The sequence below is a fragment of the Gekko japonicus genome, unplaced genomic scaffold (genome assembly GCF_001447785.1).
Source record: "Gekko japonicus isolate JY-2015 unplaced genomic scaffold, Gekko_japonicus_V1.1 scaffold251, whole genome shotgun sequence".
NCBI lineage: Eukaryota > Metazoa > Chordata > Lepidosauria > Squamata > Gekkonidae > Gekko > Gekko japonicus.
In genome coordinates, this window is record NW_015161956.1 from 330822 (window position 1) to 351085 (window position 20264).

At 42.5% G+C, this 20264-nt stretch overlaps 1 protein-coding gene across 2 annotated transcripts in view; it reads left to right on the top strand.

Annotated features, from left to right (window-relative positions):
- CHP1 (calcineurin-like EF-hand protein 1) overlaps positions 1-15703 on the top strand; it is a 38568-nt gene extending 22865 nt beyond the window's left edge. The window contains exons 3-7 of one of the 2 annotated variants that reach the window (XM_015429512.1): positions 412-492; positions 2960-3087; positions 5022-5083; positions 10693-10815; positions 15545-15703. In XM_015429512.1, the coding sequence (XP_015284998.1) occupies positions 412-492; positions 2960-3087; positions 5022-5083; positions 10693-10815; positions 15545-15703 (553 nt within the window). Of the gene's footprint in view, positions 1-411; positions 493-2959; positions 3088-5021; positions 5084-10692; positions 10816-11331; positions 12835-15544 lie in introns of those variants that run through there. The other variant, XM_015429513.1, reaches the window with a different exon arrangement.
- Positions 15704-20264: the final 4561 nt, after the last annotated feature.

The following is a 20264-nucleotide window of genomic DNA, read 5'->3' on the forward strand; positions in this document are numbered from 1 at the left end:
CAATTGACAGATATACTTACCTTTTTGGGATTTATTACTCTTTGACTAAATTTTGGTTTCATTTGCGTTGTATATAGCAATTGCTGCATTTTGGGGGCTTTCTTCCCCCTCCTTCTTTGTACTTAATGGGAGGGTCTGTCTCTACCTACAAGATACAATAACAGTCCACAAAATTTTGTCACTGTTTTGTTAGCATTCATGGTATCACAAATCTCTTTGCTATTTTTCCTATATTTCCGCTGGAGTCCACTTATTAGTGTGATGATTTCTTTTACCTTGGGAGCCTTTAATAAGATGGTCATAGCTATTATGTGAGGCCTGAACAGCAATTAGTTGATTCACAGCATAAAAGTTTAATATTAATGTTGGGCTAAATAACTGATGTGGATTTTTTCTTTTTTGAAACTGTAGCCGTGAGGATTTTCAGCGCATTCCAGAGCTTGCCATCAACCCACTAGGGGATCGGATTATCAATGCCTTCTTTCCGGAAGGGTGAGTTTTTATTAAGTGTATTTTAAATTACATTTTTTAAATTACATTTTTCACATAGGGTATGAGGGTTGCAAATCTCCAGGTGGGGCCTGGAGATCATCTGGAATTACAACTGCTCTCCAGATGACAGAGATCAGTTCCCAGGGGAAAATGGTTTCTTTGGAGGGAGGCCTATAGCTTGCTGAAATCCCTCTCCAGGCTCCACTCATAAATTTCCAGAAATTTTCCATCTTGGAGCTGACAATCCTATAGTTTGCATGTTGGGCTTTGATTGTATGTTGATGGAAAGTAGCTGAGACCTCCTTTGCAGTATTCAGAAATAACTATGGTAAAGGTAGAATTGCAATGATATTCATGGTACCTAAGCTGCTGTTAAGTGTCAAGGTAACTCAGGTGGAGCTGCGGTGGCTCAAGTGGTTAAGACGCTGAACTGAAGGCTGTGGAAGGTCAGTAGTTCAGCAGTTCGAGACCCGAGTGTGCCGCATGACGGAGTGAGCTCCCGTCTCTGGTTCCAGTTCCTGCCAACCTATCAGTTTGAAAGCAAGAAATTGCAAGTAGATAAATAGGTACCACTTCGGTGGGAAGGTAACAGCGTTCCGTGCGCCTTGGTGTTTAGTCATGCTGGCCACATGACCACGGAAACGTCTTCGGACAGCGCTGGCTCTTTGGCTTTGAAACGGAGATGAGCATCGCAACCCTAAAGTCGGATTCAACTGGCTTTCGAGCAAGGGAACCTTTACCTTTACCTTTTTAACTCACTCAGAGCATCAAGTAATCATTACCCTCTTTTAACGGAGGTTAACCAAGAAGGCCATTTCTTAGGTTGCCATCTGTCTAGTAACATGTTTGTCTTGTTTGGATTCAGCTCAGTTTATTGGCCCTCATCCATCCCAAAACTACCTCCAGGCATCAGTTCAAATTTTCCTCAGACCTCCTGTGATCTGCTGGAAATGTGAGGTAGAGCTGAATGTCATTCATAGATTGATAACAACCCAGCCCAAATCTCCAGATGACCTCACCCAGTAGTTTCATGTCAATTTTGAAAAGCATGGAGGGACAAGACAGAATTTTGTGGGACCCCAGAAGTCAAGGAGCTGAGATGCAGTCCCTCAGCACTACCTCCCAAAACCTGCCTTCCAGGTAGGACCTAATCCACAGCAAAAGGTGCCTCCAAACTCCAGCCCTGAAAGGTAGTCCAGAAGAAAGGATATCACAATCAATGGTATCACAAGCCTCAGAGTTCTAGGAGAACTCCCGATGCAGCTCATCCACCAGGATGACCAAGGCTGTTTCAGTTCCATTCAGTTCCAGTTTTGCTGCAGAATACCATCTCTTCTGGAACAAGATGTTGTTGTCAAACTATTTAGCTAATCTATTGATTTCCAAATACTGGATAGCTCTCACTCTGGCCCATCTCAATGTTTTTCCATCTGCTTTATTAGAAGGGAGATACCATGGTGTACCAATTTAGGAGTATTTATGCCCTTGAACTACTGAGGAAATTGAAACATCTGGACATGTGCTGCTGCACTGCTCCTTCTGTTAATGACCTTAGATATATACATTTATTAAACCCAGCCTCCAAAAAATCCTGGGAAGATCGGAGGAATGGTATGCCTCCTTTCTCCTTGCAGACCTTGAATCCCAGACCTCAGACAGAGTTGCCAGATTCTGTGCAGCAGCCAGAGTATACCAAGGTAAAGCATTCAGTAACATGTATTTGCTTTTTAATGGAAGACTGTATGTATATGGAAGATTGTATATATATTCTTATAAACTCTGTTAATGAACATTTTATTCTGCTTGTCCAAACCCATAATAAATCATTGATTGACTGAGTCCAATAACCAGGCCTGGAACCATATTGGAAGAGATGCAAACTAATTATTATTTACTGGGAAATCTTTATGAAAGTTTTTAAGCATTTCTTATATGCTAAAGGTTTAGATTTATTTTTTACCCCATTTATTGAAAGGAACCTTACTGGTTGGGCCATAAGTTCTTTTTGTTTTTAATTTGTTGTTTTATTAGACTGCTTTATATTGTCGTTACCTGCCTTGGGTTCTGGGAGGCCTGGGACAAAGGTGGATATATAAATATTTTAAATAAGTAAATTAAAATGTTTTAAAACATCCCAGTTTTTATCTTGCCTTAGAAAAATTGTGTTTTGACAATTAGTAAATTATTAGTTGACCACTAAGATCCTGACTACTTCCCAGTTGAGAAGTCCTTATTTATGTTATGTTTTGAGATGCTCATTGAACACTCATTTGTTTAAACACCAAAACAACCTGCTAAAAGGTAAGAAAAGGAGACCAGAATGGAATGTGTATGGAATAACTGGAGGGGAAAGAAAGGACAATATTCCCATCAACTACATTTCCCAAATGTAGGTAAAGTATTTTGTGTGAAACATGCAGTCAAGAGGAACTCTGATATTTAATTATGTATCGTAACTTCTATGCAGAGAAGACCAGGTAAACTTCCGTGGATTCATGAGAACTTTGGCCCACTTCCGCCCCATTGAAGATAATGAGAAAAGCAAAGACCAGAATGGTCCAGAACCACTCAATAGCCGGAGCAACAAGTTGCACTGTAAGAAATTTTAAATTATACAGTCATTGAGATTAATTGTGCCGCTTTGTATTCTGTTTGGCAATTCTGCAGTTTACAGTGCAATCTTAAGAACACTCCCCTGGGAGTAAGTCCCACTAAATAGACCCTGGTAGGATTCTGAGTAAACCTGTTTAGGATTGCTCTTTTAGTATATCCCCCTCCTCATTCAAATCGTACTGGCTGGAGAATGAGCTTGCTATAAACATTATGGAAGAGTTGTAATCAAATGTGAAACTGGATTTTTAAAAACTGTTTGTCAACATAAAACTCTGCTTTGTATTATGTTACCTTTAGGTAGTATCCTCATGATTTTTATTTACATTATTTATAGTCCGCCTTTCTCACTTGGACTCAAGGCAGATTACACAGAGTGAGTCAATACAATCAATAGATGGGACAGTCAGTAAACAATGCAATAGATTATGGTTGTAGAACCAACCAGAAGTCTAGAACTGAAGCAAAGCATAATAAGTGTTAAAATGACATATTAAATGGTGTAAAATTCAATAATAGGATCATAGTTTCAGCAATCTATACACAGTAGTATAGACCACAGTCCCTAATAATTTTTCTAATTTTATGAATGAGTTAGCACAGTGCAACTCTACTGCCTACATAGAAAAGCCCTGTCCCATATGAGCTCACCAGGTGACCTTGGGCTAGACACATATGCTCAGCCTAACCAACCTCACTGAGTTGTTGTGAAGATAAAATGGAGAAGAGAATTATGTAAACTCCCCATTGTGGAGAAAAGTAGGATATAAATTAAGTAAACAGATATAGCTGAAGATGGGGACTGATTGGTTGGTTGGGGGGTGGGAATGAGAGAATGCTGCGGTGTAGAATGCTGCAGCTCAGCTATTAATGGGAGGTACCGTATCTTAGTCTGAAACTCTACCACTGCACCACACTGGCTTTAGTGAGATGGCTGCTTTTGAACAGCAGTGAGTAGCCAGGCCTGGGAGAGTCAAGCAAGTTGTGCAGTAGTAGGTCTCCTGGTGGTTGCCAGTGAGTCAGCCCCCAATGAGTCTTCCCTCAGAGGCCAGAACTCCCCTCAGAAGGGCACTGCCCCTTCTCCCTGTCTTTTACTGATAATAGAAATGAAGGCCTTGAAGGCTGACACTGTTGATGTTTAACCCCCCCCCCCCGTGTTTTTTAGATTTCAGATTTTTCTGCAAATCATTGGGCTTTTCTTATATCTGTAGAAAGAGCTGTCTGTTTGGTTGAAGGTCCTGGTATTGAGATTGAAGTTTCCACAGATGGGCTCATGTTGAGAATTAGCTATGTTGGTTAATCAACTTTCAGTGATACTTCCAGTTTGCTTAGATTAATCTAGATATTCAACAGATATAAAATTAATAAACATTTTAAAGGTAATGGCTGACTGTCAGGTACAAAACGGCCCAACTAGTTTAAGCTTGACCTGTGTTACTATGCATGTTCTAGAAATTCCTATATATATCCTTTACTATTTTTTGTTATTTTAAAGTAACTTCTTATTCACTGTGTGCTTCAAGTGTTCTGTGGGCTACATTTTATTTAACCCCACTTCTCAGCTCAAAATGGTCTCCCAAAGCATCTTATAGCAATTGAAAATATAGGTCAATAAAACACAGCAAAAGACACATGGGGAAGCATTTCTTTGTGAGGGCTCTGCCTAAGCATGATGGTTGGATGCCTAGTAACAACTGCTGCTGGTTCTTCTGGACTCAAGAAATTGCAGTTGGTAATCTAGTTGAAGTACTGAAAAGGAAAGGTCAAGCTTTAACTAGTTGGGCCCTTTTGTACCTGCCAGTAGAATGGGGGGAAAGTATTGTTGAACAACTCATTGCTCTGCACCCTCAAGTCTTAAGCAATGCATTCCAAAGGGAGGGAAAATATGACTAACCTTGAATCTTTTTAATTTCCCGTAGTTGCTTTTCAGCTATACGATCTGGATAAAGACGACAAGATTTCACGGGAAGAGCTTCTTCAGGTATGCTCATTTTACACAGCCTGTAAGCCAGTTTCATATCACTGCAAGTTTACGATGTGCTTGTTAAGACTCCAAACATGTAGCATAAGGGAGTACATTTGAATGTTACATTAAATACGGCAGCAAGGAAATCTTAACTTTTCTGCTGCCATCATGTTTACACTATGCAAACCAATGATATTTCTGCTGATAAAGAGCCTGTTATGTACTGGGATGTATAATCACCCTCCATAATCACTGTGATTAGTTTGTAATGTATTAATACTATCTGATTTAGACTCAGCAATTGAAACTGCAAGTATAAATGAAAACAATAAAAGTTGCCTGGAGAACCAGTTCTTATTTAAAACATTTTTATGTCACTTTCCATGTGATCAGGGTTTCTGTAATCCAGCATGAAAACATTTGAACTATTAAAAACGGCATTCTAAATTACAAAATAATTCTATAAAAACACATACAACACCAGAACCAAGGAGGAGGACCAATTACTGTTATTGGGACTTGACAAACAAAATCCATGCAGTGGTCACCTCCAGACTGGATTACTGTAATTTGTTCTACGCTGACCTGCCCTTGGGACTGATCCAGAATGCAGCAGCGAGAGTCCTGACTGGAACATCACAGACAGCACACATTCAACCTGTGTTGCGTCAGTTGCACTGGCTTCCACTGGAATACTGCGTCAGGTTCAAGGTTTTAGTATTGACCTTTAAGGCCTTGGGTGGTTTGGGACCAACATACCTCCAGGACTGCCTCCTCTGGTATGTCCCCCAAAGAGTGCTACACTCAGCTGAGAACAACTTATTGGCGATCCCTGGTCCAAAAGGCTGTCCTGGACCAAGGCCTTTTCAGCCCTGGCCCCTGCCTGGTGGAACTCTCTGCCCTACGGAACCTGATGCAGTTCTGCAGGGCTTGCAAGGCAGAGATGTTCCACCAGGCCTTTGGTTGAGGACAGCAACGGGTACTATCTTGGCTGCCACTCCCTCCTCCCGTCTCCCGTTTTCCCCTTCTCCAGCTGTGCTTCCTCCCTACCCCTCTCGCAAGGCGACAACACAGTCCGAAATCGGAAGTATCAACGCCATCTGTGAATTGCTTTTAATTAATTATTGCAATTGTTTTTAACATGCTATGTATTTTATTGTTGTTGTTCGTCATTCAGAGCCCTTAGTACTCAGGGACTGAATGATTTATAAATCCAAATTATTTATAAATAAATAAATAACAAATAATAAAAATGCCTTCTGAATGAGGCCTGAGGTAGGGGTGATTGTGGGTTCATCATCTGCTTCATCTTTATTTATTTAAACCTGAAGACTACAGTCGGTTTACAGGAACACATGGGAGGAGGATGGTCTTTCAGATATGCACACCTCAAGCTGTGATGGGCCGCAAACATTATTTGGATGTGAACTCTGAAATAAACTGTCAGCTAATGTAGCTGTTCAAAAATGGGCAGCATATGTTCCCATCAGCTAGCCCCTGATACTAATCGAGCTGCTGTATTCTAGACCAGCTGCAATTTCCAGATTGTCTTCAAGGGCAGCCCAACATACAGCATGCTGCAGTAATCTGTGAGGTTACAAAAGTATGGATTTATTTGCACACCTTTTAGTTAGTGCAGCCTGAAGACACTTAAGAGAACTTACACTTATTTATTTATTTATTAGATTTGTATCCTGGCCTCCCTGCCAAGGCAGGCTCAGGGTGGCTTACATAAAACATATTAAACACTAAAACAGAAAGTTAGATAAAACCACAACAATATACTTTTAAAACACAGCATTAAGTGCTACTGCTGTTCACAGGCGGTGGCGGACATTAGCAGCATCGGACCTTGATATGTTGATGACGATGTTAGTTTAGGGCCAGGGTCTTAGTTTATCAGGGCAGCTCCCTACTTGAAGGCCTGGTGGAAGAACTCCATCTTGCAGGCCCTGCGGAGCTGTAAAAGGTCCCACAGGGCCCTGATGTCATCCGGGAGATCATTCCACCAGTGCAGAGCTGCCACTGAAAAGCCCTTGGCCCTCATCATAGCTAGCCTGGCTTCTCTAGGACCTGGGAGGGCCAGATGATTTGGGACCCTAATCTTAGTGCTCTCTGGGGAACATGTGGGAAAAGGCGGTCCTTTAGGTATGTAGGCCCCTGACCATATAGGGCTTTAAAGATAAGAACCAGCACCTTGAACCGAATTCGGTATGCTATAGGCAGCCAGTGTAGTGCTTTTAGCACAGGCTGGATGTGCTTCTGCATAGGGAGACCCAACAGCAGCCTAGCTGCTGCATTCTACACCCGCTTCAGCTTCCGGATTTGGGACAAGGTCAGCCCCATGTAGAGAGCATTGCAGTAATCCAATCTCAAGGTGACCACTGCATGGATCACTGTTGCCGGGTCATTGCGTTCGAGGAACAGAACCAACTGCCTGATCAGGCAAAGATGATAGAAGGTTGACTTCACAGTGGCTGCTACCTGTGCCTCCATCATTAAGGAGGCATCCAGGAGCACTCCCAAGCTCCTAACCTCCGGCGCTGGCACCAGCAGTGCCCCATTGAAGGTCGGGAGTGGTATCTGTACCCTCGGACCACTCTGACTCAGGCACAGAATCTCCATCTTTGTCAGATTCAATTTCAGTCAACTCAGTCTAAGCCAACCAGGCCCGGCTTTCAACTCCAGGTCCAGATCTTCCAGACTAGAGTTGGACTGGCTGTCAAACAGCAGGTAGAGCTGGGCATCGTCTGCATATTGGTGACAACCCAGCCCATGGATCTGGGCAAGGGGGCACATATAGATGTTAAATAACATTGGGGAAAGCACCACTCCCTGGGGCACTCTGCAGACTAGAGGGTGCCTTTGGGACAGCTGTTCCTCCACGGCCACCCTTTGTCCCCGACCCAGAAGGAATGAGGAGAGCCATTGCAAGGCAGACCCCTGAATCCCGGTGTTGGTGAGGCAGTGGTCAGTAATTTGTAGTCAACCATGTCGAACACTGCCAACAGGTCTCACAACAACAACAACACCGCCGAACCGCCCCGATCCAGATGCCTCCGGAGATCGTCTGTGAGGGCGACCAGTACTGTCTCTGTCCCGTGGCCTGGTCGGAAGCTGGACTGGAAGGGGTCCAGCACAGAGGTGTCATCCAAAAAACCCTGCAACTGAATTGCCACTGCCCTCTCAATTAATTTGCCCAAATAAGGCAAATTGGAATCCGGTCGATAGTTAGCCAATTCGGCTGGATCTAAGGATGGTTTTTTAAAGAGAGGGCAGACCACTGCCTCCTTTAGTGCCCCAGGGAACAGTCCCTCAGAGAGGGACTTGTTGATAATCTCCTTTAGGGCACCTCATAGCCAGCTTTAATTAGCCACGATGGGCACAGATTAAGACTACAAGTGGTTGGGCGAACAGTTGAGAGTAATTTGTCAACCTCCTCTAGGCTGAATGGACTGAAATAATCCAGAACTTGACAAGAAGACGCACATGAAGCCTCGAGTTCCCTTATTGTCTCAAGTATTGCGGGGAGGTCGTGGGAAAGTGACAAGATTTTATCTGTGAAATAGCTTGCAAAAGCCTCACAACCAATCTCCAATTCCTCAACATTTGGTCTGCCCTATGGCAGAGTAGTAATAGACCAGATCATTCTAAATAATTGGGCTGGGCAAGAGCTCGCAGATGCAATCGTGGCTGCGTAATATTCTTTTTTGACGACTTTGACTGCCATCTGATAGGATCTCATAAATGTCCTATAGGATGTTCTTGTAGCTTCATCCCAAGCACGCCGCCACTGTCTCTCTAGCCGTCTGAGTCCTCATTTCATCAGCCACAGCTCCTGTGTGTACCATAGAGCAAGCTTAGAATGGGGGTGCAGAGGGCGTCGGGGAGCGATCTCATCAATGGCTGCCAAAAGTCAGCTATGTGAGTCCTCGACAAGGTCATCTAATGAGCAACCAGGGGACATTGGATCCCACAGAGCCATCTGGAGCCGCATTGTTTTCTTGACTTTACTCCTTTTGGCTGCCGAGGAAGTTTTACCTGTATGGGTGGGGCAGATAGTGCATTCCCAGTTTCAAATTAGTAACATTGTAGTTTGTAGCAGCAAAATAAAACAGGATTCAGTGGCTCCTTGAAGACTAACAAAGTTTATTCCAGCATAAATGTTTATGAGTCAGAATTCACTTCACCAGATACACTCCTAGGACACTGAAGGAAGCAGTAATAAGAGCTCTGTTTAAACCCATTCTTGGACCCCTTACATCTGAACAACTTTTGCCCTGTGTCAAATTTTCTTTTCTTGGGCAAAGTGCTCAAAAGGTCGATAGCTTCTCAACTCCACATTTTTTTCTGTTTAAGAGGGACTATCTGAGCCCTCTTCAGTCTGGCTTCTCACCTGGTTGTGGGGAGAATTAACTTCTTGCTGATTAACCTTAATGGACATCTGGCAGGAAGAGTGTCCCTGTCAGTTCTGCTGGACTGCAGTAGCTTTTGACATCAGCCATCGTATCCCTCTGGAGGATGCTGCTAGGATGGGATTTGAGAAGACAATATTTTCCAGTAGCGTCAGTCATTCCTGATAAGTTCCTGAAAGTATTGGTAGGCTATTTCTCTGCCTCTTAGCCTTTGTGATACCTCAGAATTAATTATCTACAGCTGGGAGAACTAATTTAGAGATTGGGAGTTATCAGTATGCTGATGACAGCCTATTGCCAGTGGACACCAGTTCTGTGTTTGTGATGGGGAAACGCTGGATGCAGGCAAACCAACAATCCAGATAAGATGAAAGTACTGTTGGTAGGAAGTAACCCCTCAACCTTCAGGGGGAATGCAGCCCAGTCCAAAGCCTGTAATAGGCTTACAACCTATTTTGGTCTGGATTCTTCCTGAAGGATGAGGGTCATAGTCTTGGACTATATCAAGTCTCTATATTGAAATTTAAGAATGAGATGGCAGTAGTAGGAGTGACCTGGCCACAGTCATGTGTGCCTTGGTAACTGTATCCAGATTGGATTTCTCTAACATGTATATGAGACTGCCTTTGAAAAATGCCTGAAAACTCCAATTAGTCCAAAACAGCTGTAAGAGTTCTTCATTCTTATATGTTTTGATTGTTTTTTACTGTTTAAAATAAAATTCTAACTAAAATTTACCATGTAGAACACATAATACAAACATTCCAAATTCCATTGGCTACAATTCTATTTTCAGGCCTAACTCTGGACTGGCATTAACCTTTGAAACCTTGAGTTGTTTAGGATCTGCTCCTTAATACTAGTGCTTAGGGTCGCAGTATGAAAATGACAGTAGATTCAAGATAGTTTGTACAATGGATAGTTGACTTGTGGAACTCACTGCCACAAGATGGGATGATGGCCACAGGCTTAGATGGAGAATAGAACTAATGCTATTAGCCATGATAGTGGATATGGACCGCTTGTTGAGGGGCAGAAAATCTGCACTATTTTCTCTTTTCCTGAAAAACTCTTGGGCATGGAAAAACCTTTTGGAAGGATCTTTCAGTGTGTCACTTGGAAAAACTGCTTTGGTTGACTGGCATTTATGTTAATTTGATACATTACTTTTACTTGAATATAAGTAAAAACTAACTTCCTAACTTGCAGGTATTGCGGATGATGGTTGGTGTAAACATCTCTGATGAACAGCTGGGTAGCATTGCTGACAGAACTATTCAGGAGGCTGATCAAGATGGTGATAGTGCTATCTCTTTTACAGAGTTCGTTAAGGTAAGGAAACCACTTCCGTTATGGCAGTCCTGGTTACTGTAGTGCTAGTATTTTCTGATCAGATTTGCAAGGAGATCAGTAGGCCTGAAACTATATTGCTCCTTCATTATACTCACAGTTTCATCTTGTCAGTAGTTTTCCTTGTCTGGATAAAAATGAACAGAAATGGGGCCTTTGTTCTGACAAAAGCAAACAATGTTTTGTGGTAGCTTAAATTATTCTAGCTAATTTCTTTTCTGTTCTTGAATGCCCACATTAGACATCGAAGAGAAACAGAATTTAACATTTCACAAGGCGGCAATGTTCCTGACATGCAAATTGTTTCTCAAGTGTTCACAAGTGCAAATTTTATTAGTTGATATCCACTAGGTTGATTTTAAAAAAATGAATTTTGGAGGACAAGAAAATGTATCTAGTATGAAAGATGACTAGCACAGGAATAAAAAATCCACCTTCTTAATACTGAGAGAGAATGAGAATCTTATACCAAATTGTAACAGTTTTGCTTTTCTGCAGGTTTTGGAGAAGGTGGATGTAGAGCAAAAAATGAGCATTCGATTTCTTCACTGATGGATCAAGTCCCTTCCTTGATATCCTGATAATTAAGGAATAGAGTTTATTTTACCCTCCTTTCTCCTAAGCATTGCTACTGGTACATCTCCAAATCCTTCTCAGTTTGTTCCATCAATGTGAACATTCCTTCTGCATCAGAACAAAAGGACGTGGCTGCAGTGCAGCCTGGAATGGAGCAGTGAAATGGCCTCTTCTTCACAACTCTTTGCATTTTCTGATTAGAAATGTGTTCTTCCCATGTACTGTAGCCTTCTATCATCTTATGAACTCTGATTTGGAAATACAAGAGGGCAAATTCCAGTGAAGAGCTATTTGAAGTAATGTACAATATAAATCTGTTTGACTCTGTAGCAGTATATTCTGTTCTGTTTTTCATGCCTTCTAAAGTTCACAATCGTAATGCAAGACCAGTGGTTTTGTTTTCAGGACAAGGTCTTGGGGGAGTATCCCCATTCAAGTAAAATAAGATGTCTTACATCTACCAAATCTGTAATCTACAATTCCGAGAATGCAGTAACTGGGCACTTGCATTATATGGTTTCATAGTCTGTTTTTTCCTCTAGTAATAGAAGTTAAATACTTTCTCACTAAACCTCCACCCATTTTTATTATCTGTTTTTTTCAATGTTTTCAACATATTTGTTTATTGCACAGCTGTGATGAAAGTCCTATTTTCATATTAATCATGCCACACTAGCCCACTTAGATTTTTGAACTCTGACAGGTATTCTCACAGCCCAGGCTGGAGGATTAGAAAGAGGTCATATGCCCTGTTCATGAGATGGGAACACTATTGTTTTTAGGAAAATGCTGAGCACATGACTAAGGTAATTTATGTTTTATTTCAAGCACACACCAATTATTAAACATTGCTACAGTAAATTTTGATGCAACTTCAGAGCAGTAGATGCTTGAGATGGAAAGAAGTGAGTGTTTTGAACTTTCCAGGCTGGGTTGCCTTTGTGGTTCAGCATGCAATGCCATTGCGCTAATTATCAAAACACACTAACGTTTCGGTGATGCAACTTGAATTGGCAGTGTTGTCTTCCAGAATGCACAAAATACTTCTACTAAATCAGTGTTCAGATGCTCCTATCCTCCCCCACTACTTTCATGTGTCAGCATTTCTATATCGAGTGCATTTTTATCTGGTTCACCTCTATCCTGTACAATTCAATGATCTTTCAGAGTTGCACATAATTTTTTCACTTCAAAAACCTGCAGAAGAAAATCTTTTCCAGACCAAAATGTAAAGCTTAGAAAGGCCTGGGAGCAAAATTAAAGATAGATCTCTATAAAATAAACACTTTAGGATTTTGATCATGGTGTAACAGAAATTTTATAAAAAGAAGGAATGTAACAGTCACAACATTATGTTAGATGTTATACATTTAAATAGCTTATTTTCAAAGAAGCACATTTTCCATTTGGTTCTATAGCTGTAATCCACAGTTGTGCCTTGTCACATCTATTGTATTCATCAACAAACCATGAATAAAATCCTTCAACATAATGTCTGCCTTTCTACAACAAAAGCTTTAATAATGTAAGATTCTACAGTTGTCGAACCCTACAATTGTAGAGCTTTACTTTCTCATCTAGTAACTTGATATTTAAGATACAATCTGTATTTATTGCTCAGTCCCTAAAACAGATTTGTTGAAAAAGGAGGAAATCATTTAGAACAAAGGCTTTAAAGTAGAAATCAACTGGAACTACTTTTCTGAGGGACTGAGAAGGTGCTATTGACCCAGTGTAAGGGTAGCCAGGTAGACCTCCCAGCATTGCATATATTTTGGATTGAATCCTAACTACATTATTCACTTATGGAAGGCACATCTACCACCAGAAAGAGAATTGTTGTTTTATCAGTTCCCCTTTCCCACAGCAGCCACCCCTCACCATATAGTTCCACTCACCTGTGGAGGGCAGGATTTGGAGGGAGGTGGAGCAAGGGGGGGGGGAGGCTGGAAAATTTCTTTCTGTGTGCACTGATTGCTGCCTCTCTCATGGAAACCAATTGTTCACATTGTCATATAAGGAATGGCAAATGGAGGCAGTCCTTGATTCCTTTAATCTGTTTTGGTGTTATTTGAGAGCCAGAGTCCTGTAGTGGTTAGTGTTGGAGTAGGACCCAAGTTCGAATGGTCACACTGCCATAAAGCTCGCTGGTGATTGTTAAGGGACAACCACGTACATTGCCTTGCATTCCTTAGAGGAAGAGTAGGATGAAAAAACTAGATACATCATTATCAGTGCTATCAGCAGGGATGGTAGATGGAGGCAGAGGTACTGGCTATACTGTATGTATTGTGTGGACTGTCATCACTGTTATCTGTGCCATCCCACATGGGCTCTGGGCATGTGCAGGTCTACTGTGGAGAGGTTTTTAAGCTCAACAACACCAAAGGGTGCTCTCCCTCACACACAGCTTTCCAGACTTTTCCCAGCATGATTAGGAGGGGAGAAAGTGTCCTTCCCTCAGTTCTCTCTCTGTTGCCACTGAGAGGTTCCCTTTCATGAACATCTTTGGTTGAAGACCTTCCCAGTGAGGAAAATAACTAAAAAAAAGAACTTTAGAAGACTGGATCTGGTTAATATTTGAAGAAAAACTGTGGAAGATTTATATTACAAGGTTAGGCCTTTAAAATATGGCCCAAGACGCTCTTGAGAAGTGTGCAACCAGTGAAGCAAAATTCCTCATACCAGATTGGTCAATACTTGAAGAAAAATCTTGGAGGATTTATATTACAGATCCAGGCCTCAAAAAGAAGGAGAAGCAGCAGCAAAATCCTGTGGGATGAACAAATTCTTCACACCGGTGATCACTCTCTGTCTACTATGCCTGGGCAAGGAACACGTCATTTCCTAGTGCTCTGTATATAGGCAATTTACACCAAAAGCAAGGCAGGATTGAAACTAATGTTTAAAGGTAGATTTGTAGGAGAATCCCTGGCATAGCTCTGAAAAATTGCCCAACCACAGTGCTGTTTCACAATCCAGAGTGAAGGAACTGAGAGTCCTTGGTTGCAGCACCAAATTGGAGTTGTTTGGTTCAACTTCCAACCATAGGTCCAACTATTGTCTCGCCTCCCACTCCAGCATTTTCCGCATTCTTATTTTCTTCACTTGTAAGTTCCTGTTTTTGGGCGGGGGGTCTATTCCACATGTCTTTTGCTCCCTCTAGCGATCGATTCTATATTACACCAGTTTATGGCTGTCATATCTCCCTGCAGACTTAAACTGCAGGTTGTATGCCAGAAATAAACCAGTGTAATATTGAATTGACACTAGAGGGAGCAAAACGTGCAGAACATTAGAAAAAACCAAAGAAACAGGAACTTACATGCGAGAAAATGAGAATGTGGAAAAGCCCGCAACGCCTCAGAGCCACTACCTTAAAAGGCTCAGCACAAGCATAGACATTCAGAAAAGTCACCCAAGTTGCTCTGGGCTCTTAAGTTCTTCAATAATTGTGATTTGATTCCAGAGTGAGTCCTCAAAGTGTAGCTGATTCTGTCAGGCCATTCTCCTATGTTGCCATGTTTAAGATGGGAAGGTGAGCTCATTGATCCCATGCCACCAACTACTTGTTGTCAGTCATCTGCCTGCCACTTGTTTCCGTCCCTTCAGTTGGATCTGACGATATATTGTCAACAGTGTTCCCTTTAAGATGAGTTAGTGTGAGCTAGCTCACAGTTTTTTAGCTTCTGGCTCACACATTTTTGTCTTAGCTCAGGAAGGATGGCTCTGGAGCAAACTAATTTATGCAGTAGCCAAATCACTCGCTCACAACTTTAATGCCAGTAGCTCACAAAGTAGAATTTTTGCTCACAAGACTCCGCAGCTTAGAGGGAGTATTGATTGTCATATGTCCCCATTGTGCTCTCTGTTATTAAGTTACAACCATTATCATCCAGGACTGGGATCCATAAGCTCTGCTTGGATCCAATACAGCCAGCATCTCATATTCTCCTTTGTATGGTGCAGGGTCTAAGGATTCATGTCTGCTGTGTTCCCCTAAGGGCAATGAATCCAATGCTTAAAATCATGCACTCAGGATCTCCTGGGCCATCTCTCCAATAATGAATGGTTTTCTAGAGGTCACAATAGCACCTTGGCTAACACCTACCTTGGTTTCACCTTCTGCCTGCAGAATAGAGAATCAATATATAGAACAAAGCAGAAAGGATGCCCCTTGCTCTTTCAACACACTACAACAAATTTGTCAGTGGTGGACTCTGTCCAGGGCAAGAACAAGAACACTAATTATTGGGCCCCATTGACAGAGAAGACCACAGACTTTATGGAGTAGGTAAGAAAATATACATTTCCTCTGTCTTAAGCTTTAAAGTAGACAACAATCTATAATGGCCCATTATCAACTGTTATGGGTTGGCATGCCTCCCCCCCGCCCCCCCCCCCCAGAGATTTACCTGAAATTTTGCTGGAGGACTAGCATAAATTGACTAAACACTTGGTGTCAGAGGTTTCAAAGCTCTCTAAGCATCAAGTCTCCTCAGTGAAGCATGTAACTGATTGTGCAGCTCGCAGTCTTACCACAGCATTTTCCTTTCGCCACTATTCCTTGAACTGCTCTGCTAAATCAAACTTGTGCCAGGATTGACAGTCTCTCTTTTCAGTGTACAGATGAAAAACTGACAAAGTACTGAAGATGATGAGGAATTACAAATTCATGGTTTAAGCCCCAGATATAGCACCTCATCTACCTCCCCCACGAAGATTCAGGTCCTGTTATAGGCCCTATCACTATACTTGTAGAGGCAGACGTCAACAAACATATTTTGCAACCACCTACAAGCCTTTATATCCGCCCTGTGCTTAACCACCTGCACAGCATAGAAGAAAGTTTCCTTCTTATAGGGCAAAATCTAGATTTCAGTCTCCAGAACTATCCCATTCCAATAAGCAGGGTTTCTGACAGTTATAGCCCCTGCTTGGAACAATTACATACAGGGGAGGGATTTCTTTCCTGCTTAACTTGCTAATACGTTTGTCAAGACTAATGGGTCCTTACTATGGTCTCCAAGGGATATGTGATCACAGCAACTCTTTCTCCTTCAGTGGGGGGGGGGGAGTCATCCGGACTGGTTAGGTCACGCCTCTGCTCGCTCAGGTAGGGCTATGCAATTTTTTGCACAGTTCCTATTGGAGAGACCTAGGTATCTGGCGTGGGTCAAGGTTCTCCTCAGCAAAACATCTATCTCAAAGTTACATATGAAAGAGCAGCACCAAAGTTTGTATTCCAGAAACTTTCTGCTAAGCAAAAGTGGAGGGGGGGGGGAATCTGAGAAAATGAATTCCTGTCAATAAATGGTTCAGAATGGTGTCTGTCACCAAAGCCCTACCCCTGTTGCATCCACATCTTAGTTGTGTCCCTGGACTTGCTAGATCCTTATTTCCATGTTGAAATAAGGTGAAAATGCTAAAAATGTCCCTGCCTCCCCTGCAATGATCTGCATCTGCAACACACAGTTCTGCCATTCAGGCTAACAAAATGGAAACCATTGTTGTGGCCTATATATGCAGGCTGAAACATGAGATTTACTAGTACCTGGATGACTGGTTGCTTGTATGGGTCATCCACATGTGCTCAAAGCATTGCACCTGCAACTAACATAAGAACATAAGAGAAGCCAATGTTGGATCAGGCCAATGGTCCATCCAGTCCAACACTCTGTCACACAGTGGCCAAAAATACCAGGTGCCATCAGGAGGTCCAGCAGTGGGGCCAGGACACTAGGAGCCCTCACACTATTGGCCCCCCACAAGCACCAAGAAGACAGAGCATCACTTGCCCCGGAGTCCCTATCTATACCTTGTGCCCAGTGTTCCCTCTAAGCTGAGTTAGTGTGAGCTAGCTCACAGGTTTTTAGCCTCCAGCTCACAGATTTTTGTTTTAGCATGGGAAGGATGGCTCCAGAGCAAACTAATTTCTGCAATAGCCGAACCGTTTGCTCACAACTTTAATGCAGGTAGCTTAGAAAGTAGATTTTTTGCTCACAGGACTTTGAGAAGAGAAGAGATTGGATTTATACCCTGCCCTTCACTTGGAGTCTCAGAGCGGCTTACAAACTCCTTTCCCTTCCCCTCCCCACAACAGACACCCTGTGAGGTGGGTGGGGCTGAGAGAACTCTGACACAAACTGCTCTTTTTCAAGGACAGCTGTGCCAGAGCTTGTGGCTGACCCAACATCACATCAGCAGGTGCAAGTGGAGGAGTGGGGAATCAAACCCGGTTCTCCCAAATTAGAGTCCACACACTTAACCACTACACCAAACTGGCTCTTAGGGACCTTAGAGGGAGCACTGCTTGTGGCTAATAGCCACTGATGGACTTCTCAAACTGAATTTGAGAAGTCCAGGTAAAACCGACATGAAAGGTAATTTTCATAAGAGCTTAGACCTCTCCTTAGGAAGGGCTTTTCATCAGAAGGCATAATCTTGGTCATCCAGCTGACAATACTTAGAGAATGCCCAGGCATTTTTATTCAGAAGCTTGTAGACTTAATGGCCTCCACCACTGCAGTGGTGCCATATGTGAGACTATACATGTACAGCTGTGATTCCTCAGGACTTTCAATGCCCATTTTAATTCCCAGTTCAAAAAATAGAACTTTTCAAGACAGGCTCTCCAGTCAGAGCCAGTTTGGTATAGTGGTCAGAAGCGTGGACTCTAATCTGGAAAAACCGGGTTTGATTCCCCACTCCTCCACATGTAGCTGCTGGTGTGACCTTGGGTCAGTTACAAGTTATTTCAGAGCTGTTCTCTCAAGAACAGTTCTTGAAAGAGTTCTCTCAGCCCCACCTACATCATAAGGTGTCTGCTGTGGGAAGGGGAAGGGAAAGGAGATTTTAAGCCATTCTGAGACTTCGAGTGAAGGGCGGGGTATAAATCAATCTCTTCTTCTTCACCACATTGGTTAACAGTACGCTCCAGCCTGCTGCCAGAAATACCATCCAATCCTCTGCTTCTGGAGGGTCATTCTTATTACAGACACACCCCGGTCATGTCAGAGTGCTCATGTGGGATCTATCTCAGACACTGGTACCCTGCCTATCCAAGACACATTATCTCACATTAACATCCTGGAACTCAAGGCGCTCTAACTAAGGCTGCTTACCTTTCACTCTTGTGACAGGGAAATACATCCAAGTGGCAACTGACATGTCGCAGACATGTATAATTTAAAGAAACAAGCAGGCGCTGCCTTGCTGACTCTGTGCCACTGGGCAACCCAAATATAAGAATTGCCTGTTCACATCCAGGCTTCTCACATAGCAGGTGCCAGCAACCAAACTGCGGACTTCCTCAGTCACATCTCTCTGCCTCCTCATGAATGGGATCTGAATTGGGATTATCTTTCCCCAGTATTCCACAATGAGAGGTACTTTGAATAGACTTCATTGCTACCAACAAAAACTGCAAGAATTTTTGCTCACAGGCAACCTGGGATCCAAACTCTCTGGGTGATGCTTTCCAAGTGCCCTGGATGAAAGGTCAATATTACACTTTCCCTTCATTTGCCCAAACTCTTCCAGCTTCTATTTGACTGTGTGGCTCATTCACTCTCAGGCCACTCCTTTGCAAAACCCAGTAAATCAGGTCATATTAATGCCAGAAAACCACCAGCCTGGCATTCCCATTTCTCCAAATGGAATCATTACCCTACAGACCTTGATTGTATGAAAGATATGGAAGCTGGAAGAGCAGTGTCTCGGCCATTGTTCAAATAAGAGCTCACACCCAGCCTACCATGACTTAATAAGTTGGCTCACTATTCTCCTATGTGGGACTGCACAGGTACCACAACAATGAAAATAGGGTTGCACTTACTGTAATAGTTGTTCATTGAGTGGTCGCATGTGCAGTCACAAATCCCTCCCTCCTGCCCCACTGTGAGTTCTTATTTTTTACCTAAGTGGTGTTTCTTCTCTCTACCTGCACGGCAGCAAAGAACTGAGGAAACGGTGCTCCTCCTCCTTCTCCTAATCACACTGGGGAAAAGCAGGAAATATATTTATTGTGAGGAGGTTTATCTGCAGGTTTCTCCAGGAAATTCTAAGTGTGCGAACGCCCCCTTGCGCCTCCTCCCCGGTATGCTCCCACATCAGTAGGTGCAGTGCGGCCAGGAATCCCCAGCACAACTTGGTCCGGGTCTTTTTGCTCCGCCTCCCTCGCGCTTCATACTGCCAGTCTGTCATCAGCCAATGTTTTTCAGTTCCGGATTATCAGAAAGATAAAGTCCTTCAAAAAATTCCGCAAAGCCACAAGCAATGGCTTTGGGCAAAGTGTATGTTCTTCCAGAGGAATGTTTAAGAGAGCCTACAAAAGAGGCCCTCTTATCTTTAACCCTCCACAATAATGTACAGACACTCTTGGGGGATTTCTGCCAGACGTGCTGTTTTAAAAATAGTAAATTTTTCTGGATCTATGATTTTAGGAGAAAACATAGATTTCATTTTCTTATTAATATGCGAAATACTTATGCAAAACTATTTTGTGATAATAATTGCAGTAAACATTGCAGAAGGTGACAGCTAGATAATATAGATATGTATATGAAATCCCCATTTTATGTGTATGTGTTATGTTTGTTTTGTTTGTTGATATGGAAAAATAAAAAAAAAATTGGGGGGGGGGGGGAGATGCCAAAGATTCAAAAAACTTTCATTCAGCTAAAAGATTAGCATATGTCTTATTCCCTCCTGATCATTTATGCTATGATTCCAAAAGAGTTATCCATTCCAAAGTTTCCACTCTAAGTCTCTCTTTTTCTTTCCACAGGTGTGATGTCAGAGATATCATGGAACCCCTTAGAACTGCCTTCATTGCGTCCCAAAGGACAGAAGGG